This window comes from Gallinula chloropus (assembly GCF_964237585.1).
Source record: "Gallinula chloropus genome assembly, chromosome: 21".
Taxonomy (NCBI): domain Eukaryota; kingdom Metazoa; phylum Chordata; class Aves; order Gruiformes; family Rallidae; genus Gallinula; species Gallinula chloropus.
The window spans coordinates 1,320,245-1,344,688 of NC_140106.1; the positions used below are offsets into that span (position 1 = coordinate 1,320,245).

The window sequence follows — 24,444 nt, forward strand, 5'->3', positions numbered from 1 at the left end:
CCAGGGCCTCCCCTCACAGGGAGTTCTTTCTGCCTCATATCTAATAGAAATGCGCCCTCCTTCAGCTTAAGGCCGTTCTCCATTGTCCTCTCTACTACAGTCCCTCATAACCAGTCCCTCTCCAGCTTTCCTGTAGCCCCTTCAGGTACTGGAAGGCTACAATTCCCTTGCTTTCTCACCATGGTGTTGAAATGAAGTATTAAAGGATTCCCATATAAAGGTGGAGGAGGAGTCAAAATGCCTCTCCCTGTCATTCTCTTTCCTACATTCCAAAAATGCAGAAGGAAGAAATTATTAAATGTGTAAATTGAAAGCAAAGCTATGCAGACAATGCTAGCTGGGATTTTGTAAAACACAGGGGAAATAAAACAATTCCTAACCTAGAATCTAAATCGACCCTCACTAGAGTGTCTGGGAACATTTTTAAAGGGCCCTGAAGATAAAGCTTTTAGAACTGAGGATGTGCTGAGAGACTGCAGGTAGCACTAAACCCACTCCCCCTGGCAAGATGCAAGGAGATGTGTGGTCCAGCATTTCCCAGTCTGTAGGAAGAGATCCTTGCAGGCAAGCATCTTGTTTACTGTGTGCCTGGTCTCATCAAGCCTGCATCTGATTATGAGGCATGTGGACAGGTCTTCACAGAAATTGGGGCAGAGAGGAGAGACTGCAGGACACGCTGGCCTGAAGAACAGCACAATGAAGGAATGTATGGAAGCATTCTTACATTAAAGCATTGGGAATATAAAATCCAGAGCAATGTCGTAGCCTCCGCTGAAATGCCTGGTTATCAGAGGGAGGAGGAATTAGCTGTAAGGTGCTGCTGTACAGAGGAAAGTTTAAATTCAGGGACAAGGGGCTATTTCATTTTTGTTGAACACCCTCTGTCTTCATCAGGAGGAAGGAAAATTATTGGCAATGATGGATGAGATCGTTGTAGCACATCCCAGCTGAGAAACAACCGGTGAACATGAAGAACATCCTGCAAAGCCTGTTAGAACTGTTACATGGAGTAAGACTGTGATTAAAGGAAATTGGGCAGCAATGGTGGTGAGGATGTTAGTATGCAAAGGTGCCTTGGAGAGACCCAAAGAGGAATTAAAACAGTCCTGTTTAGGATCATAGACTCACAGAATCATTTTGGCTGGGAAAGATCTTTGAGGTCAAGAATGAAAACTCTGTGGGAGTGGATAAAATGTGAGCATACCTGCTGCCTGTGTGCCACACATCACTTGGGAAACAGGTGGAGATTTTTTCCCAGCTGTTGGGTACAGAGGGGAAGGAAAACTACAGCTGCTCATCCTGATGGCTTGTGGGACATAACACAGGCTCAAGCTGAACTTACCATTGGCCACAGGCTTGAACTCAATTGCTCCTGAAAACAGAGTGTCAAAGGCTTACACAGTTTTAGATTGCAAATTAATTAAAGGATTAGCAGGGCTTTATTTTTCTAGGTGGAAGCTATTAAAAATATGAATTTGCATAGATGATCAGCTGGTTTAATATAGCTAATTATTGCATTAATGCAGTCTTTGCTTAAGTAAAGTACTGCAAATAGAGCGCAGTATACGGAGATGCCTTCAGTGAGCCAAAATTAAATGACATTAACTCAAAGTATGCACAAGACATAACTAAGGAGAACATAAACACCACAGATACCAACCAGCTGGGAAGAGGGGAAGTCTCCCTGGACACTATGCTTCTTGCAATGTGACAATCTCAATAGCTGGGAGCATTCCAGCTATTCCAGCTGGAAAAGCCAGCTCAACGTACCTGGGTGTTGTGTACTTGGCTTTCTTAAAACTTAGTTACTTTGGAGTTTTGAAAAAAAATCCCAAATTACAAGCCTTATCACTCCCTGGAGATATGCTTTTTGAATAGGCTGACTTAAACTCTGACAAAAACGCTGTTTCAAGGTCTTCTCCTTAAACATCCCCCCCACTTCCCTCTTTGCTTGCTCTCACTGAAGCACTTGTTTTTCCAGTGATTGCAATAGAGAAGTTTGAGGCACACAGGGGGGCTGACAAGCTGCCTGTTAGCACATCCAAGTAGAGATCTAAGGAACGATCTTTAGCCTTTTCACTTTTCATTTATACGGGTTGTAAACTGATGTGGTAGGTAAATTAATGTAATTTCTATAAATACTTCTGGAAAACTTTGTGATACATGGGAAAATCCTCTTGAGAGTTACTTCAGTGAAAGGCACTGTATGCCAGTAAGAAAGGTAATTGCTACTGGTAATGTGTTTTACTTTGGGTATTCTATAATTACGTTCTTACATAACCAAACACAAAAAGGCAGTGACAAGTGTACCCAGCCCTCTCTCGCCTTCTCTTCCATCCAAACCATCTACCAGTTCTTGTTGCTAACCTGTGGCACTGCGGTTTCTAAAGGCAATAACATTCCAGACAAGATGCACAAAGGCATTAGAATTTATATTTCAAGAGCAGGGGAGAGGAAACAGTGGGAAAGCCTAAGGGAGTGATAAATACTTCAGGAAACCAGGTAAAAGCCATCAAGTGCTAAAGTCTTTCAGGGAGACCATACCTTTATGTATAGTACAAATCTGTATTTTTCACATCAGTATTACATCTTACTATTGTCAGTAACATGCTGGCACAGGCAGGAGGAGCCAACACTGTGCAGGTTCCCAAAAATATTCCTATTTTGACAAAGATATTTAGACATTCTTTTCTTGAAGGCGACCTCCAGAAGAGCACGAATTCCCACTACAACCAAGCATGTTCTGTGTATGGATCACTCTTCTTTAGTCTTGCAGCTGTCAGCATGAAAGATCCAAACTTGCTGACTCAGCACTGGGACAAAAGGTTTATTTCTCTGGTTTAACAACTGGGCACATGTTTAGGATTGTACCACCTACCAAAAACCGTACTTCAAACTGTCTTTATGATGAAACTGAGTGCGCTGGAATTGAAAAGAAAAGAAGAAAGGAGAAAAAAAGGAAAACACAAAAGAGGCTTCTCATCTTTCCATCTCTTAGAACTCCTGCTATGACAGACACGCAAGTCCCAGCTTACAACAGCAAAAAAACATGGAAAAAAACCCCAAACCTCCTACAAAATTAATGCCTTTGCAGGTTTTCCAGCAAGCCTTTGTTTCTTTATATCCCTCTAGTGTTCTGTGCTAACCAAGGCCAAGGAATGTCTGTCTGGCTGCCTGTCTAGACTACACCTAATCTCATGCTCTGCAAATGTACCCAAGTGAGGTCTGAACTCGTCACATCCCAGAGTCATCACACTCACGTGGCACTCACCCTGCTAATGAGGGTGGCTGCTCCACGTCATCAGAAGAAGCTCTAGATGAAGTGGCACTGTACTGTGTGATTCCTTACAGATGTATCCTAAAATCAGCAGCAAACACATGTAACAATAGTACGCCCTCTCTTCATAGTGCATCCTCAAATGGTTGTAACTTTTTACCTATCTGCTAGGAATCAGCAGAGAATAAAACAGTGGCTTTAATAATTAGCCTGCACATCTAGAAATAAACCTTACTGGGATAGCAAGATAAACTCTGTTCTTGAACTGAGCAGGGCTAAATTCAGAAGTTATTTCTAAGACGATCGCAGGCATTGAGAGAAAAGCCTGCTGTAATTGCTTTGCTCTTGATAGTATGAAGGGGCCAGTAATAACATGTCCATTTCTCCATCCTTAATTGTATTTCTCAATTCTTTTCAGACTTCATACAGGTGTAGTGGGTATTTTTTTCCTTGTCAGAGGCACAGTTTGAATGCTCCCCTGAGGGTGAAGAGAGTCTCACTAAAGGCACATTTAGCACATATGGGAATTCAGTAATGGCTTCTTTATTCTCTTTGAAGACTGTGGTCACAAGTCCTGAGTTCCAATGCACCACAGCTGTGTGCATTAATAATGGAGTATTACACTCATTGTGCTTCACAACATGTGGCAAAGCTAAAAACACTTGGGCAACAACACCTTAAAAAACTGCTTCCTTCTTCAGCTCTTCTGATTTACATCAATACACCACACACAGCAGAAGCAGATGCTTGTATTAAATAGATGCTGCTATTTGAAGCAGACAAACTATATATATTTTTTTAATTATGCTTTGTCATCTGAACTATCAGGAAAAAATCTTTGGTGCAGGTTAGCAATTGTTTTTCACAGGTAAAAAAAATTACAAGCTTTTCTGCATGAAGTTCTCTCTATTGGAAAGGCTAATTCAATCCCATGTGATATCACTACTTCATCTTCATCTGACATGCATTATTCAGAAAAAAAAATATAAACTGAAAAAAATTAGAAAGGTTCAGCTGTCTCCAAGATTACAAAACCTCATTTCATCAAGACTATAAAAAAGACTAAAATAAAGACTATATTTTATTTAATTTCTTTCCACTTTTTTTTTTTTTTTAAACACAACAAAGTATTTACCAAGTTTTAAGTGTCTGGACATCACTGTCCACTTTCATAGCAAGTGGTTATGTTTATAAAGGAAAATCAATTGGATATCACACTCAAAATTTAAAAAACATCATTTCTGTTTTTCAACATGTTTCCCAGCTTTACTCTGCATTTGACAGAGCACAGGGGATGTCAGTTGCATAGTCTGAATTGCCTTTTTCATCTCATCTTATGGTACTCCAACATTATTTAGGGTATGTCAGTCTTCAGACCATGCCAATATCAGAAGCTGAAGCTGAAAAAGAAGCAGGTATGCGTAAGAATGAAGAGGAAAACCAGTCAATGTGTGTTTTGTGCTGCTGCTTTGAGAACTACTAGTTGCACCATCTCTCCTATCCAGCCACACACTGTTCGTAATTCATGGTGCATGTTAGAGGGTGATCTACAAAACCAGTGATTTTTAAATGCATTAATACTAGAACAAACCAACCAAAAAAGTCTCTTTATGGCAGTCATTTACCAGTTGCACAGCAGTATAGCATAGTCAAGACTCAGCTACATTTTTGCAACACAGAGGGATTTTTATAGACATTGAAATGTGATAAATTTAAAAGACATTATTTTATTTAAAAATATTTGCCAAATTATTTATCAATGTAATTTTTCTCTTGTTTTCTAAACCTATTAGAAACCAAATCCAATGCCACTAGACATTTTGCATTAAAGGAAAAGGGTGAAAACACTTCAGGGAGGAAATGTGGAGTGAGAAAGATACAATCAGGAAGTGGGTGTGGAGCATCATATCACAATGCATCATCTCTTATCTCTCAAAAGGCAGAAAAGTCAGCTTAATGCACCTATAATCTGTTTGTCTTCAGATCTGTATTTTGCATCCCCAATATTTTCAATCTTTAAGCATGATTTGAAGACTAAAAACTGTCCTTTCTTTCATCTTCAGGTTCACACATACTTTTCCATTTCTGTAGTTCCTGAGAATCATTTCTCTGCCATACTTCAGCAAAGCACTTTAGCCTTTTCCTGGAAAAAAGGGGGGTGGGGGGCAAACAAATATCAGTCAGAATGTGGAAGTATTTTTAAATTAAACACATCAAACCTTGACAGCCCTATAGTCTTATGCAAAATTTTATACACAGTCAAAACCAGCAGTTTGCACAGTTTAAAATGTTATGTGATCTTTAAACAATTAGTTAACATTTCCAAACATATTTATTCCAGCTCTGTCAGTCAACAATTTAATTTTATAGCTAACTTCAGAGCACTAGAAACACTGATGAGATGAAATAGAACACTGAGCAAGAGCAAAGGCAACAAACAGCATTGTAGTTTGCACTGTTTAATTTTCAGCATTCAATTCCAACAAATGTGCATTAGTAGAACCATAAAGAGATATTTTCAATATCAATGAGTAGACACATCCTTCTGTGTTCTTTTTTTAATACTTTTTGATTTAAAAAGAGCTGACACAAATAACAACAGGATGTTTAAAATAGGTGAATACATTCCTGATGACAAAGATGTCAAGACTGGATGGAATTACACAGTGGATTTTCTTAAAGAAAATGAATGTGTTTTCAAAACTAAGACAAGACAGCTAGCCTGTGGGTATTGTTACACCACAAGTATACTGCTACGAAGAGGTCTGAGTTTTATTCCCAAGCTCATGATAATTTTTATTTCCTACCACTGATATGTCATACCAAATTCTGAATTTGTTAATGCCTCTTTTGAGGAGAAGGTATAGGAAAATACTCTGGCATTTAGATGACATCATGGTCATAAGGGAAAATAAACAGGAATATACAAAAGCAAGTATTTCTATAATGACCTACACGGGAGAACTGGAAAAATTAATACAATCATTTATACTCTTTGAAGTCATTGGACATAATAGTTGTTTGTTGGGATTTTTTTTTACTTTGTCATTGACTTGAGCTCCAGGTTTATACAGCTGCATGAAGTTCCCTACAAAGTGTGTGCAAAAGGTCTCCAGGGAAGGAATAACCTGCTACAGGTCAAATCTGATGAATTACCAACGGATGTGCCTTGGATGTCCCTTGTCCCTCACCCCCTGTGTAGCTCACTGTCCTTAAAGGGAGAAGAGAAAGCGTCAAACATCACATGGTGTAAGCTGGTCTCAGAGGCAGCAGGTTACCCACATCTGATGGACTGACCCCAGCCCCCATCCTCTTGTGTTGCTGGGGGAAGAGGGAGAGAAATGGGGGGTGGAGTTGAGCCTGGGAAGATGGGAGGGGTGGGGTTTTAAGATTTGGTTTGATTTCTCATTACCCTGCCCTGTTTCAGTTGGGTAATAAATAGGTGCATTTTATTCCATGTTGAGTCTGTTGTGCCCTTGGTGCTGATTGTGGAATGGTCTCTCCCTGTCCTCATCTCACTTCTGAGACTCTCATTAGATCTCCTCTCCCCTGCCTAGCTGAGAAGGGGAGTGACAGAGCGACTTTGGTGGGTGTCTGGCCTCCAGCCAGGGCCAAACCACCACAAGTACAGAAGCAAATTCTATACCAAAATCTAAAATAGAGACAATCGCTTACCTACCTATTCAAAAGCTGAACAACTGGGCACAATTAAGTCCCTTAATTAAAACTGGCTGGTCAGCCCTCATGCTGCCCCTCCATGGGCACTGTAAATCAATCTTCTCAGGACATCACTGGATAGTAGTTTTACTGCCCACAGGTTGGAGACACACTAGAGCTCTGTGCCCTGTCCAAGTAATATGCTAGCATGATTTTCACAGAACAAAGTAACACCAGCTAAATGTACATAGAGTATTATTTTGCATCTTAATTTTATTACACAGTAACACTACCCTTCCAGCTCATACTCTCACCTTTCTGGAAAACATTTTTTTCCCTTGATTTTAGAACCCCACATAACAACAGAGTCAAGTCACTGCTAGTAATTTGTTGTTTTACTTCTGTCAATTATGGGCTATTATTTCCAATTAACAGAAGCCACCACATTATTTTTCCCACAAACTGTCATGTATCATCAAAAGAATTATTTTGCTTTTTGAAAAAGGGATAAAAACTGGTGTTAAGCACTAAGCACTGTTCAGTTTCAAAAGAACTGCTTGCACCTACAAATAATTAGTACTCAAAATTTTCTCATACAAAATTATTCTGTCAGGATTAGTTACAACCACCAGGCAACAAGGATGTTAATTTATTATATTCCTGAAGGTTTACTGATAGGACTGCCACTGAAAACAACAATAACAAAAAATTCAGTGGAAATTAATATGAATGCTGGCACATACTGATATCTAAACTATATATATAATGTTACAGGTTTTATAGAGGTGATACTATTTGACACACATAAGAATTTTCATAACTAGTCTCTATATAAAGTGCATAAGCTCCTAAATGAAAAGTGGTTAGCAGAAAGATATTAAAACGCCCAAACTTTCAGTAAATTTTTGTGTGTTGTGTCGGGGAGTGGGAGGAGGAGGTAAACAAAATAAATTATAAATTATTAATACTTAAAATAAATCATAAATACTTAATTTTTTAAGTTAAACTGAAGAATATTCATCTCTATTGTATTATGCAAATACAAGTTCCACGGAGAATAATATCCTTTCCAAATTAAAGATATTAATATTTTCACTATCGCTGGTAGAACAGAAGAGATACTAGATGTGAGTTATATTCTAAATATTAAATATATGTTTAAATATTTTCTCTGAAAACAGAGAAAATACATACATGAAAGCATACATTACGTATTTAGCATAAGAAAAAAACCCCCCACAGTTTATTCCTAATGTTAGCTCAACATGCATTTAGTTTTTTCCAATCCTGTTTCAGAGAGCAGCAATTAACCTCTGACATAGTATCTACCTTTTAAATCTAAAGCTTTGATTGAAAGAGATAGCACGATTTCCCTAAGATTTTTTTTTTTTTGAGGTTTGTTTCACTGTCTTCCCTGAAAAGTAGAGGAGGGTAGCTGAAGTAGTTCTTACTGTACATTTTTTAATGCATACTGTGTGAAATGTTCTTAAATTCATAGCTGAATATTCATTGAGGAGAGGGGAAATCACAATTGTTCTGACCTTTTCATATTCACTATCCTCTCCAACTCCTTTGATTTGTGAGCTGCCTTCTTCAAGATTTCTTCAGGAAGATCTGCCAGTTTGGCAACATTTAGCCCATAACTCCTTGCAGAGACTCCTTTAGTGATTTGATAAAGGAAAGTGATAAATTCAGGATTCTCTTCGTGTTCAAATCCTAAAAAATAAAACCAAAATGAGAAACTATTATGTTAATAAAACACAGCAGACCAAAGACTGAAATGACAAAGACTGAGGTCTCATTGCCATTCATGCTTCAGGTATGATTTCTTCTGTTTTACCTACCCATTGTGAGAATGAAAAAACTCTTAAATAGATGTTTACCTGGTGTCTTTTTTAGCAGACTTATCTCTGTGTGTCAAAAACTGTACGTCAAACTGATGAATTATGTTGCAACTGGGACACTCCATCTCATGTCTGCTAAGCAATGACAGTGTCAGTAACCTATCAGTCAAGAAGTCCATAACCACACCACATTAAAAAGCTTCCTGCCTACCAGGAGGCTGAAAGCCATAAAAAATGCTTAGAAAAAAATACAAGTTGGGATGGTGGATCCTCTGCTAGGGGGTTTTCTACAGGATGAAAAGGTACAAATGTAAAAGACATCATTACAGGTCCTATGACTCCTTCCTTTTCCTCCTAAGACATCCTTGTTGCAACTCTGCACAAGCCAGGCCTTGTGTAAAGACCAGAGACTCTACAACATCATTCACTACCATTCACTTTTCTGTTTTAAGATGGCAGGATTTTGGAACAATGGACATTTCCATAACTGATAATGACTCAAGGTGAATTGAGTTATCTAAGTCAAAGATTGGGAAAAAACATGCCATAAAACTCACCTGAAATGAAACAATGAAAATGTTAAGACAACAGAAGCTAAAGTTATAGAGTAAGAAACACAGATGCATTTTTGCTCACAGGCTATTGTGTCTCTCTGTAGCAAAACTGTAAAGACTACATATAACCTGAAGGTTCAGGTAAAATAACATTTAAGGTAGAAATGCTGAAGCAGGACATAAACATGAAATAAGACAAAGTGAAACATAAATGATAGGGCTTTGTGGACACAGCTGTTAAGGACTAGTAAGTACTGAATGTTGGTAACATCTCCGTTGTATCATGGGATCAAAGATCAACACTCCAGTTAATGAACTTTGTGAGCAAAGGACATGCTGATACTCATATCAATTCTTAAATATTCCTAAGAAGAATTCAGGCAAAGCAGGAAAACCAGAATACAAGCAGAATTGTCAAGCACCTGATTAAACCTGATACATCAAGAAAAAGAAAAAAAAGCAAAGGTATGGAGGGAATTCCTACATCACAAATCTGTTCTCAGTTTGGATGCCATGTGAGTAAGACACATGTAGTGGATAAACCCTGTGTGAATTTTCGAAAGGTATTTGACAAGAGCCCTGCATCAAGTGCTCCTCTGAAAACTAAGCAGCCATAATCTAAAAGGAATGCCTTTGCATTTGTATATAATTGGTTAAAAGATAGGAAACTTACAGTAACAGTCAGTTCTCACCATGAAGGGTGATCATCACTGCAGTTAGAGAGGCTCAAGGTACTTGTCAAACAAGGAAAAGGGCTAAGCAGAGAGCTGACAGACTTGACTGAAAATACTAATTCAGAGCAACAGTGACAAGCATAAATGCTGCAACTCTTCTGCCTGGCAAGAGCAGAACTGGATGCAATTATGATCAGCAATCTACAAAATTAGGCATGGCACAGACAGGAAGAACAAAGATTATTCCTCTGCCTCTTCCAATTCAAAGAACTGGGACCACCAGGTGAAGCTACATGTTGTTTCAAAAGAGTTTCAAAACAAACAAGAGGAAGTTGTTCTTCACACAATGCAGTGAAAACTGCTTACACAATAGGATGAAGATGCCAAAAGTACACATGCACACACAGAGAAACTAGACAACCTTGTTGAAAACAATAAAAATCAGAAAACCATCTAGCTCTTGAAGCCCCCAAAAGAGCAAATGTTTGCAGACAGTGAGATCTTCTAGAGAAAGAGTTAACACACATTTGATCCCTAATCCCTCCTCCCTAATCCTTTGTATTCATCTACTGTGAGTTACCAAGCTGTGTGACTCTTTTATCTGACCCAGGTTACTGATTCTTGTATTAAATGTGAAAGAGAAATGGTTGTACAGTTTTCAAGCCCTCCAACATTTCTGTATAGGCTGATATTCTAGTGAATTTGAACATGTAACTTTCATGTTGAGGTTTAAATTACACTTCTACAGTTTCTGCCTACACCTGTTGTGTGAAAACCTCAGATGGATTTATACTGTACCTTTTTGTTCAGCACTTTCCTCCTCATTCACCAAGAAAGCCATGTGGTAATTACCAACTTTGTCTGGATACATCTTCTCTAGCTCACAAACCGAAGGAGAGTGAGTGACAAACAGTGTCAGTGACTCCACCTACAACAATGAGGTAAGGCATGTAAGAAGGTTTGGCTTAAAACAGTTATAAAACACAACACTGGTATCCTCTATCCATGCCCCTTTGCTCTGAGTCTAGACATGCTACATTTCTACAAGGAAACAGGCATCATGTCCAGTTCAGCCTAACATGGTACAGGCTGAAAAAGCATTCACAACCACATGTCAGATCAGACACTTACAACTCCAATGAAATGTTCCAGTGTAGCATAAGCAATAGCAATTCCATCATGTGTGCTAGTTCCTCTTCCCAATTCATCCAAAATTACTAGTGATCTTGAAGTTGCTTTTCTTATTATCTCAGCAGTATCTGTCAGTTCTTCCATAAAAGTACTTGGACCTTTGTGAATGTTGTCTGCTGCACCCATTCTGCATTGAGATTCAAAACAGATCAATTTATTAACTTCAAACAAATGCCAGATAATGTTGGGAAAAAAAAAAAAACAACCAAACCTTCTTATAATGAAACCATTTTATTATAAATGTCATGTTGCTGATCCAAGCAGAGCAGTAAAACTAAGGCAGAACATTCACCTTCCAGAACAAGCTACTGCTTAGGAAAAAAAGCTGCAAGAGTACATGCTGCAGATGTGAGGTTACTCTAAAAGAGTGAAAGATCTATCCATGTACCATTAATAAAATATTCATGTACCATTAATAAAGGCTTGCCTGCATTCTCCAAGACTATACTGACCCTATGGGCCTCTGGGGAATGTCAGACTGTAGGAACAGCAGAGAATTTTTCTGGGCCATCAGTAATCTAAGTCCCAAGGTAAATCTGTAGACAGGAATCTCAGCATCACATGTCAACTCTAGGAATTAGAGGAAAAAGATGAGGTAGACAAGGGGGTATTTCTTATCATGCAATTCTTCACAAACAGTAGCAGGCAGCCTGTTCTCCTAAAAAGGACCCTGGGAATTCACACCATTCAGCTCACTAGAACGGTAACAGCAAATGTAGCAGTGAAAACAAATTTTACTTCTTTGGTTTAGTGTGACCATGTAATTTGCATGTTTTATAAATGCCTACAAGACCTGAAAGTGTCAGATATTAGAATCTCCATGTAGTGATAAAGTGGACACTCAAGGTGACCGGGTATTTAAGCATCCAAACAGATACAGAAGCCAGTTTCTTCAGGCTGTAACAATAGAACAATGATTTCCCCTACTTACACAGGTACACAATCTCACTATCATGTTTAAACATGTTTAAGAGAAACATTTCTCTCCTCATCCTTGTCCACAAATGTCCCTGAACTTAATGGTCTCCAAGCAGGTGAGCTTCTCTTACGCTCTGTACACATCCACATGCAAACTCAGACACACAAATTCCTTCACGTTTCAGACAGGTCTTTTAGCACCATTTCAAGTCAGATTCTATCTCCAATCAGGAAACAGTTTTCACCTCAGAAACCGACTGGTCATCCACCCTGTTCTTCTCTTCTGCAGCTTTCCTAACCTATTCAATTAATACGCTTTCTAACTGGCAGAAAGAATTTCCTTTTCCCACATCTGCTTTTCAATGACATTACCCACATTACAACACCACTTCTGAGATAGGTTATCATGAGCAACCCACGGAGTGCAGCTGCAAGAACGGATTTGTTCGCTCTCATCAGCCAACAGTATAGTTACATACAAACCTCATTGATTTAAGGAAAGCTGACTCTTGGGCTTAACATACCACATTTTCAAATATAACAGCTGGCCACAACAGTATTTCAAGCCAATCAAAACCTTTAAAGAGAATCCCAAGACAGCCTTTTTTTCTCAATCTTTTGCTGCATCTCTCTAATGTAATCGCTTCTGTTGCCTACAGAAGCACTAACAAGATACTCATCATTTTATGGGGATCTCTGATTGCCAAGAGTAACTGGCTACAAATAGGCTGGACACATTCAAATGATGATTTCTGTAGGTTCTCTGGTTCCTGCCCTGGAAATTTTGTATGGTGTCATGTGTAACTCCATGACATGTGAATCTTGTGACGAACTGATCTTGGTTGGAGATGGGCAGGGCATTACCATACAACAAGCAAACAGCACTTCACTGAGTATGCACTTAAGATTGCACGTGTAGTAGGTATACTCCAACATTACTATGCTTATCACTATTAACTACAAATAAATTTACCAGAACAGCAAATACTGTTCATGTCCAAACAGTCTCTGGCTCCATAATGGGCAACTTCAACTTCATTTACAACCCTAGCATTATGACAATGTCATTTTTATTTGGCTTTTCATTACAGAGAGAACATCTAACAGGCTGTCTTTTCTGAACTTAGCATGATTACACTCAGAGTTCTCATTTCTATTTTTCTCTTGGATTGCATCAGATCCATAGAGCCCTCAAAATCATTGAGCCATTTTGCATCTTATCTGCATTCAGGAAAATAAGTTTCAGAACTTCCTCACTAAATGCTCAAGATACAAACAGAAATGAGTATTATCGTTCTCTTGTTCTTAACAACAGCTGCAAAAGAAGATTTCTTTTCAGCATCTTAAAACATTCAAATCCAACTCAGGCTCATCTACAGATTTAAAAAAAAAAAACAAAACAGTATGTTTCTCAATGATATAAAACCTCTGAAATATCTTCCTTTGAAAATGGATAAAATTGTTCTTTCTGCCTGTGCCCTTGACACTAGAAGGAAGAATCACACTTGTTTTTCCAATGTATCTCGTCAATAATTTTATCCAAAAAAAGTAAGAATAAATATTTTAATGTGGACGTCTGCATTTATCAAACTGACAGTTAATATGCAGCAAGGCATTGCTCCAACTGTGTGTTATTCCTGATCTAATGAAGTTTTTGATACAAAGCACCTATTGCTTAAACATTTCTTCAGGTTTAAAACAGCCACTATCAATCCCACTACAGTGGGATTCAGTCGCTTTCAATTGACATTTCAATGCAGCTTGCCTCTTAAATGTTTTGATACGTCAAAACATTAAACTTTCTCCTGATGTTCAATAGAATGAAGATGATTTACCACTGTTAGCAGCTAATTTACAGTTAATACCTGGGTGCTATCCCAATGAACTTTTAGGGTAAAAATGCAAAGAGAAATGTTCTAGATACTGAGCCTTAAAGCTGTCACCCCTTAAATCATCTTGTTTGTCTGCCTTTTTTCATTTGTTTTACACAGGGTCCTAAATGAAGTCTCCAAGCCTCACTTTTGCTGGCACCCTGCCTCCAATGGGGTCAGATATTTTTCTGACTTTTATATGTACACAAAAATAACTATTTGATTACATTTTCATACTGCATTCACCCTAACAATATGTCTGGTGACAATACAGTGGGATATGAGAAGAGGGATGAGTCATCCCTGAGTGATGCAGTCATGTTATGCACTGCATAATATTTATTTTCTTCCTTCTCTTAACTGAACACCCCCCCTCCACCCAAAAGAAAAACCAACAAACCAACAAAACACAAACATGTACAGGAAAATGAAGTTTACAAGAGAGTAAGGCAATCACAACAGCAAACCATCCGAGTAGGAACAATACCACCCAGCCCCACCACCTCTGCTCTATCTGTCAGCACACCAGCTGCTGGAAGCAGTGACAGTTAATACGAAAACTTCAATTTCTGCTATGGAATTTCTACTGTCTATGTTCAGAAAAATTACTGCATTCTGCCCATGACAAGTGTGCAGATATCCAATGTGGAGAGTGCCTCTTTAGTGCTGGCAAGAGATTCATCACTCCTCAGCAAATGCAATTTGGCTAGAAACCACTTTTTATCATGTCTCTTTGACAGCCAACCACATTTCATAAAATTAAAAGCTCTTCTTCTTACAATGTTCAACACATCTATTATGTAACAGGAAAAAAAAAGGGAGGAAGCATTATCTCTTTTCATTGCTAGGTTTCAAGTGGTAAAGATTCTTGTCTATAAACTCAGAGAAAACAACAGGGAAGCAATGTTTCCAAAGATTAATTTTGGTGGGATGAGTTAGATGAGATGCAGCAGCACCAGCCAGCTTTATACAAACCAGCTAGTACAACATGCTCAACCTGCATGTGACCCCTTAGAGAGAAAGACACAGATTTCCACATCCTACACTGGCAGCATTCAAAGGGTGCTTTTTCTAATCTGCTCTCCTGAGTCAGTGCCTGCACATAGTACTGACCTTCTCCAACGCCAGTGTTCATCATTCTAGGAAGTTATCCAGTGATATTTTGTTCAAGGAGGCTCTGGAGATGTAAGGAATCTTTTTAATGAGACAAGCTATGATGTCACTAGAATGAAATAGTAACTTTGTCCCTTTTTTCCTGGCAGCTGAAGAATTTTTATGCAGTTAGTATCCATTTAGACCTGCACTCAACAGGCAGGAACTAATAGCCCTGAACTGCGTGGCCCTGAAAGTCACCTCCAAGTCTGGTGCTCTCAAGCTTTTGATCAGCTAGAAACATCTGAGGGCTTTGAGAGTCACCCCTAAAGAGCTGTTTAGAAGGAGAAAATGTGAATTGAGGCCATGGAGGCCTTCCTGTAGCTCCTTCTCACAGCATCCTGCTCTTAAAAAACCAAAGTGTCCTGGAGACAGGGAAGACTTGCAGGCTTGATGACTACCAGTGGCACAAACCAACAGAATAACACCAAACCTTATTTTGGAGCAGAGCAGAGAAGGCTCCCAGAGAACTGCAGCTGCCCTGTGCAGCAGTCCAGGGGTGAACGTGATGACTTGTAGCTTCAAACTGAAACTGCCCCAGGGTGAGAGAAGGAGGGGGCTGGGGGGGGGATGTGAGGGGGTGGGGTGGGAGGAATTCCCTAGCAGAAAAATTAATCTGAAATCCAGACACTTCCAGTTAAGTTTTTTTCCCATGCTGCCTTTCAGAAGAAGTTATCTAACATGCTATTGGTGGGGTTGATTATCAAATTAAGAGCACTGCCTGGACCTCAGGTATCATATTATTCGTTTCTGTTGGGACAAATCCCTCACAGTGCTTGTGAAAACGACCACACAGCCCAAGAGCTCCCAATGGTAACAAAAAGCAACTACATAGCACTGAATAAATCCCAGAAAACAAGACTGCAAACCCGTTCCTAAAGCCTTATTTACATACCATTGACAAAATCCTGATACGATTTATTAACTATAAAATACTTAAAGCTGAAAAATAAACTTAAATGAGATGTAGAAATATGCATTTGACTTCAAAAGTTTATCTAAAATACTTACTGGAGAAAAGAAACCCAGTGCCTATTGCAGAAGAACAAACCTGATTGGTATAGAATCTCTACACAGGGCCTCTGTCATTTTCAGGTGAAAGTATTCCGGTTTCCAGCTATGGTTTACCTTCCCTGGGATCAGAACTGAAGCCAGGCTTCATCTCAGGATGCACTCAAAGTTAAATTATTTATTCAACCAGAACAATTAACATTAAAATAACTCTTTTCTCTGAGAATATCTTAAATGTAAAGTGTAGAATAGCACTCTCTCAACACCAAGAGAGAAACTCCTGTGATTCAAGAACATTGAGAAAAACAAATAAAATAAATCCTTAAGACGAATTTACAAAAAAAACCCCTTCAAAATATAATTTCAAAGTTGACTGTATTTGAACAGGAATTATTAAAATAAGTAGCTTGCAGAAGAAAGGACAACCTGGTGTAGATCCAGGCCTGGAGGTTGGTGGCCCTGCCTGTGGCAGGGGGGTTGGAGCTCTATGATCCTTGGGGTCCCTTCCAACCCAGACCATTCTATGATTCTAGGATTAGATGGGGTCTTGCCTTAGAGGTTATCCTCTTCCTTCTCTAGTTCTCTACAACATTAACACCCTACAGTTACTACTTTTCATTTGTTTTTGAAGATCTCATGAACACTGCTTGTATCCTTTCATCTCTTGCAGAAGACACTCTAACCAGCTGAAGTGTCTGCAGAAAACAAATGCCTGTGAAAGTGGGAGCACTATCTGAAGATGATGTTCATGAGAACAGAAACACTTGTTACTGGTCCTGACATGAACAGAGGAACACAACGGTAAGATAAATCCTCTGCCACTGAACCAGGTTCTTGACTTTCTGCTAGGCACCCAGCAAACAACACTGACTGAGACTTCACTGGTTAGAAATTAAAAGTAAGTTTGCAAACAGGTCTGCCAAGAAAATGAAAACAGGCATCCGAATCAGAGGATTGGCAGGCTGACTACTCTGTGTCCTCTCCTACTGTGGTACCAAGAATCCCAAACACCTTTAACCAGAACAATTGTTCAGTTTTGCCCACAAAAGAAATTTGAAACCCTGAGTATTTTAGAAAGACTCCAACTACTAACCAGAACTTAAGAGTGTTTAGTATAAAAGTAGCCCAACTTGGATATCCTAACTTCTGGCTACTTGCCACATACAATGAAAATTTATCAAGTAGTTCTTTAGAAGACAGCATCTGCAAATTTCTAACTGTTCACTGGCAAGAAACTAATGCTTCACACTCCCCCACAGGGTACTGGTAAATCATTCACTTCATTTCCATGAACCTCTTGCTGATTCAAACTAAAACCTGACAATTAAGAACAGTAATTTACAGAGCTGTGATTACAGAATTTAAAATTATAAAAAAACCTCCTTATCCTAATCATTGTTATCAGGAGTTTTTATTTTTGTATTATTCATGGACAACTTCTAAGAAGCAAATGTGTGCAAAGTTGCGTGGATGGCAATGTAGGAAATCAGAAGATGTTACCTTATTTAGAACAGTTGTTGAAAAGCCTGACAGAACACATTATACATTTAATGTGAAATACATTTTTATTTTGTAAGTTATTGTAGACACATGGTATTCTCAGTCTCTGACAAATTAGTGAAAGCCTAAGATCACTAGGGATACACACTTTGTACTATCCTGGAAAGAAAAGTAAGTCCAAAGTCATTTTAATACTCAGTTTCATAGCATTTTGTAACCTTTTCCTTTGTCCCCCATATCACTAGCTAATTGAAATAGTCAACACAAGTCATCACTTAAATCCTCATTACCTTATAGACCTGGCCAACAGAGGCATGCTGCACAGGCAAGCACCCCAGAATGTTAAAAGAGATGTATCTAACAGGACTGGCTTTCAAGATGTGAACTGCATTGCTTGACTTGCTGGAAACCGGAGGACAGAAAAACATCCCTGGATTGCATTTAATAATTTGAAAGCTGAATTCACCTCAACAGACTGAATGGGACTCAGGTGGGACTGAGTTCAAAAGACACAATGCTGCTCTAGTCAGTACAGTCCCTGAATGAGAAGAAGTTACTAATATCCTCTCATTTCTAATGCTTTACAAGGCAATAGAAATTCAGTTGTTCTTAGAATCACAGCATCAGACTGGTTTGGGTTGGAAGGGACCTCAAAACACATTTATTTCTAATCCCCTGCTATGTGTAAGGACACCCTCCAGTAACCCAGGGTGCCCAAAGCCCCATCCAGCCTGGCCTTGAACCCTGCCAGGGATCCAGGGGCAGCCACAGCTTCTCTGGGCAGCCTGCGCCAGGCTCAGGCTCGCAGGGAAGGATTTCTTACTTCTATCTAATCTAAATCTACTCTGTTTTAGTTTAAAACCATTACCCTTTGTGCTATCACTACTTGCCCTTGTAAGCTTCCTTCCAAAAGCTTACGTTACATGAATTAGTGAAGAACACCCAAGAAAGTTATTCTCCAAAATTCAGCACTGATACCCTCAATAATAAGAGAACTCCTTAAAAATACCTGTCACCTAAGGAACATAAATTACACACAGTTAATCTGGCAGATTTCTGCTTAATTCTAAATCTTTCCATTGTATTTTTAAAACTGGCCTTGCTTGAGTGAGTTCACTTTGTCCATCCCACATTACACACAACCTTACAGGAGCTGGCTCTCCAGGCACAAGAGTCAAGCCCTCAGAGGAACAGGGAGTCTGGTAGCAGGAGGAGGATGCAATAGCTTAAATTCCACGCTCAAACATGCCAAACACATCAATGGACTGCTTTCCACAGGTCCATCAGCTTTTACATTTACTCAAACACAGAACTAAGCATTTCTTTTTCTTGCCCTGAGTGAGAAAGGTGTGACTTGTTCCTGGACAGAGGCACCAAACTGAGGTTTCCCTACTGCAGTGTCTCCTGAGGGACAGATCTGCCAGCACTGACAGAGAGCACAGCAGAAGGCCAGTGCAAGGTGGAGAAGGTTATGAAAGCTGCATTAAGCAACTGAAGCTCCAAACAAGTTTACCCCAGTTTTCCTACAGGAAACCATTAACACTGTATAAATGTTGTTGATGGTCACAAGGGAAAGAACAGATTAAGAGTACAATCATTTTGCTGAAGGTTAAATTACAAGCAGAGAGATCCAAATTAGGGTGTTCACTTGTGAGCTGACAATATTAGCCCAAAGAAGCTGAAAAAATGGAGACAAAGAAAAACTCATCCCTAAAATATGCACAGGTTTACACTTGCTACTCTTGGATTCCAGGGAGGGAACTCGAGGGAATTAAGTTAATGTGCATATGTAGCTGAAGGATTGAGGCCAAGGGGGGATCAAAAGGCAGAAACTATAGTAACAGACTAGGGACAACAGCTGAAGTATTCAGTGCAAGTGAACTTTTCCCCTTTAAACCTGTGGACGCTATGGAAAATCCAATTCGCATTGTGACTAGGTTAAATCCTATCAGGGGAGAGTTTTAGAAAGATAAAGACCACTGTTCAGTGTCAGAGTTTCAACTTGACTGTTCAGAGAGCTGGTCAGCTTCACAGTCAAATTTTTGTTTGTCCCCCCTCCCCCTTGCCCACACAATACTATCACAGGGAAAGCCTTTCCATCCCTGTCAGTAATACTGCAATAAGCAACAGAAGTTGTTTTATAAATCTCACTTTATGTTTAAATAACTGTCTTTTATTAACTTAAATGGATTTTCAAGCCTGATTTAAAATGCTGCAAACAAAACAGGTGTTTTTATTAATAATTTTATCAAATGAAAGTTACATAAGCCAAAGACTGTTTTGTTAAATATTATTACATGTAGATGAAATATAATCCTAACATTGGAGATTTATGTTACTATGAAATGACCAGACATGAAGCTAAATTATCTACAAATATATGTACAGCACAGCTGAATGTATTTCTACTGAGCTACTTAACACTGTCAGAAATACAGTTCAGATGTACTGTGATATGTCCAACACACATTTTTAGAAAAAAACACAGCAAATAATGTTCAACTTATTTGAACACTCACTACAACTTTTACATATTATTGTCTTTTTCAAAAAGAACATCTCCATGTGACAGAAAACAGGTTCAATGAATATTATGACACCACCTTTTTTTCACCTTGAAAGGTGGGCATAATCTACCCCAGAGGCATCATTACAACACTGTAAATATAAATGAAAGGCCTAAGTAATTTTTGTTATCCTGGCAATAAACACAAACACAATTAAGCAAGAAACAAACAAAATAAATTACTCTGCCACAAAGCAGTAACATTTCTGGAAGTTACTTCTGGGTTCTTGACAACTAACAAGTTCTGTTTGTCTGACTGTCATTGTTGCTTTCCAGAGCAATAGGAACAATGCTTGTTCAGCATATAATTACACGTGTGCAACTGCATTGTAATAACAGTTCCCTGCTTCCTGCACAATAGATAAATTAGTGTGTATGACAAAACCAGTAAGCACTGCTATACAGATACAGATACACACATAGGTAATAAACATGAAAAGGTACCTTTACTTTTTAATTTTCTAGCCTTTAAGAATCTAACTACACAGGCAAATTGAGAGAATCTAGTTTTTGCATGACTTTAAATTTAAATGTTTATTTTCAGGCATAAAAAAAAACTAAAAATAAACTAAAAAAAAAAAAAGCCAACACAACCACCACCACAGTTCTAGAGAAAACCCGGCAAGACACAGACAAGTTGCTCTGCTGAGATAAACCCCTCCACAGTTTCTATTCAGCACTCAGTCTCACGGTGATTTCTGCATTACATAGGATGCCCAACACTGCTGTCACCTCAAGACTTGAATTTCATAGCCTAGATTTTTATGGTAAAGGTATGAAGAAACTGACTAGCTGAATTTCAATGCCAAGTTTTGTGATTTAACTGGTATTTCTAGGACAGTCAGGAAGACTCATCTTCGTAATCCCACCCTATAAGCCTCAAGTAAATCCATAAAGCAATATATGGAAGCAAGGAATTTTTTAGTTTAGAAACTAGTCTTTTGAGTTAAGAACAATAAAGACTGCATGTGATATGCCAGACACTATAAGCTATTCTGGCAAATTACTGAGGAGTTGACCAGAAAGGACAAGAATTTATTATGCTAAATATGTGAATGCTCAAAACCTGTCTCAGTCCAGCCCAATGATTCTGACTGATTCTGGAGGCTGTGGGCAGCACAACAATTCTGAGAAAGACACAGAAACCTGTAAATGGTAGTGATGTAGTGATTTCAGGAAAAGGCTTTTCCATAGATTTAAAAAAAAAGTCATGATTATGTAATCTCTAGTGCATAATAGAATATACTATAGGATATGTTGGTTAAGATTTCTTACAAAACAGAATTCATGCAGACCCCCTCAAGGGGTGAAAAACAGTACCATCATACTCCATCCAGAGAATAAAAGACTAACAAGAAGATAGGAAAGGCACATGTAAGACATCAAAGCCCCCCAAATCTCCTGTGGTCTGCTAACCATTTTAAAATGTCATCAGTGTGCTGCTCCCTCAGCAATCAAGATGAAACACACAGAGCAGCTTTGGGTGGATGATGTCCATTTCTTCATCGTGTTTAGTGAAATCACTCTGTAGGAAGAGATTTCTAATGAAGAACACTCCTAACCCACTTTCAAGCAAGCGTGTTCCTGGACAATCTCTATCCAAATACAGCTCATCTGTGAGCCAAGCAATGCATAAAAATCTAACAAGCTGCATCCTGGTTACAAACTGTTCTTTTTGCCTACTGCTGTCCGAATAGCACCATCTCTGCAGTGGAGCTCTGAAAAAATGGAGCTTGTTACTTATGATTTTAAATACAAAAATCTTCCCTCTGCTCCTGGGCACCTCCCTCCAACTGACCAACTGGTAAAACTGGAATGAAATTAAGGGCAACATTATTTGTGTAGTTCGAAAAAGCTGGGAAGAATTTTTGCCACCAGCAGCTACATCAATGGAACATTCATTTCCATTAATATTTACAAGCACTACTTTGTTTTTATTCTTAAGTGATTTACCTCAGATTTCCATTTATTGTGAAAGGCACCTGGGAAACATCTTCCACTCAATTTCCACTCAAACAGAAACGTTCTCTTTTTCCTGCTTCACATACCACTCCATCCTGTGCTTTCTGATTTTTTCAAGATTTCTTATGAAAGGTAATCTTAAGCCTTGAAACATTTTAACCTGTGTAAAAGTAAATCATCCCCGTTTAAATATCTGTAAAATTATTGAGACAGTGACAGTCCAGTGAAGCAAAGAAAAAAACAAATGCAAACATCTAAAACTGACTGCCCAAATGTTTGCTGGTTTTATGCACAGTATTTGCTTTGCATCACAGTTTTTAATTGTAATTAGATCTGTAATGATGCCATAAATATGTACGTTTTATAGATTTTTTTAAAAGCTTGTCTAGAGTGAAAATAGTGAGGTTTGTCTAATAGTTTCTTTCAGCTCCACACACTCATGACAAAACTGTAGAATGAGTTTGTCAAGTTGTCAGAATTAAATAGCTGTTCAAGTACTTAGGGAGGTAACATACAAAATTTATCTATTGTGAGACCCAACCTTTTTGAAAGTCCAAAACTTAGAGAACAGACAGAATAAAACACAGAGAAGAAAGCATTATGGCATGTTTGATGGACAGCCTTTTAAGAAATGTGGATTTATAAGGGCTGAATTTTCCTGGGTTTTTTAGCTTACTTTGAAGAAATCCTTCATATCTACACCATCTTCTCAGCTTTAACAGCATTTCTTTCCAGAGTATCATCTCATCTTCTAGACAGGGTAAGGATTAAGGGCTTCAAAACAAATTCAGTTGTTTCTAAAGGTCCTTTGTATCATCTGTAAGAAATGACTACAACTAGTCACAGTTCTGTCTTGTAATATACAACTATAGGTGGAATAAACATACTTCTCCTACATGGGAGAACAATGTGTCAGTCAGAAGCTGATCCCAGTTTGTTTTCTCACCTTGGCAGAGAATAGCCACACTCTGCTGTGCACAGCAGAAGACCTGACAGAAAGAATACATTATCTACACTCCCCTGAGTCTTATGCATCTCATGTTTGTGTGCTTCAGCTGATGATCATGCCACTGACAATACGTGAGATTTTTCTGGCACAAGGAAAACAACCCTCTCATCCCCAAAAGCTGGGCACACCAATGGGAAAAGATTTCTCTTCACACACCTTGCAGAAGCAGAGATACCTGCAGTCCTTGGAGGGATTATGTGAACAAGCCAACAGCTCCACACATTCTGCATTTGTGCTTGAGCCTACAGAGGTGCAGCCAGAAGCTTTCCCTTACTCTCTGGCCAGTAAATTCTCATTGTGCCACCAACTACCAAGGCTGAGAAATAAAATGGGTGAAGAGTCCATGACGGCTGTAGCACCTCATAGAAGAAATGTCACTTCAGGATGACATAAGTGCTCTTTCTTCCATCTTCATGAATCCCATTGCACGTGACTGACAAAGGTCTTTCTGCTCACAGGATGATGGACATAAGTCACATCAGCAAGCATTGAGATGTTGCTTTTTTAGATCTAACATCAGCTCTCACTACCCATGCAAGCATGCAGTGTTCACAGGTAAAGTGTAATGGCCCACATGTCAGCTTTGTGCATTTCAGGACCAGTTAAAGGTGCTACCAGAGCAGTAGCAGAGCAAGCAATGACAAGCAGGAAGGGAAGTACAGCCACCAGCTGGCAGAACAGCACGATGCATTGAGGAACTTGGTGATGAAATGTCTTGGCCTCTAAAGCAGCTTCCTACTAACAAAGAGAGACTTCATCTCATCAGCGTCACCACGTGAAGCCAGGCATACATACAAATAATGCCATTTCTTCTTTACTCTGGAACACACAATGGAAGCTGACTGACTGACTTGTGAAGAGGACTGAAAACATGCACGGTCACTTTGTTCAAAGAGCTGAGAACACAAAAAGAGCTTTGTTTCCTTACACCTATTCTCTTTCATAGATAAGAAAGAAGGTGGGAACTACTAGGATGCCTCTAAAACAGAGTGCCACTCTACCACAAGAAGGCTCAACTGGAATAAAAAATCCAGGCTGGAGTGATGTGCTGGTCTGTGACTGACTGGCTGTGTCTTGCTCAATGACACTGCAATGGCAAACCAAGCAATGCAGCCACCTGGGATGTCTTCTCAAGGGCAAAGCCTGCCTGTTCAGAGATGATGTCTTAGACTCGAAAAAGATCAATGAGGTGAGAGAGGCCCCTGAACTCTGTCACCACATCTAACAGCTGTGAGGACATAGCTGATGCTTACCATGG

At 39.0% G+C, this 24,444-nt stretch overlaps 2 protein-coding genes across 2 annotated transcripts in view; both read right to left on the reverse strand.

Annotated features, from left to right (window-relative positions):
- Nucleotides 1-24,444, reverse strand: part of LOC311199735 (tubulin polyglutamylase ttll6-like) — a gene marked incomplete at both ends in the record, with an annotated part of 274,802 nt that overhangs the window by 11,899 nt on the left and 238,459 nt on the right.
- Nucleotides 5,312-24,444, reverse strand: part of LOC311199705 (DNA mismatch repair protein Msh3-like) — a gene marked incomplete at both ends in the record, with an annotated part of 50,400 nt that continues 31,267 nt past the window's right edge. Inside the window, 4 exons of the mRNA XM_084273843.1 lie at nucleotides 5,312-5,420; nucleotides 8,476-8,650; nucleotides 10,805-10,934; nucleotides 11,138-11,324. Of these exons, the coding sequence (XP_084129969.1) occupies nucleotides 5,312-5,420; nucleotides 8,476-8,650; nucleotides 10,805-10,934; nucleotides 11,138-11,324 (601 nt within the window). The remainder of the gene's footprint in view (nucleotides 5,421-8,475; nucleotides 8,651-10,804; nucleotides 10,935-11,137; nucleotides 11,325-24,444) is intronic.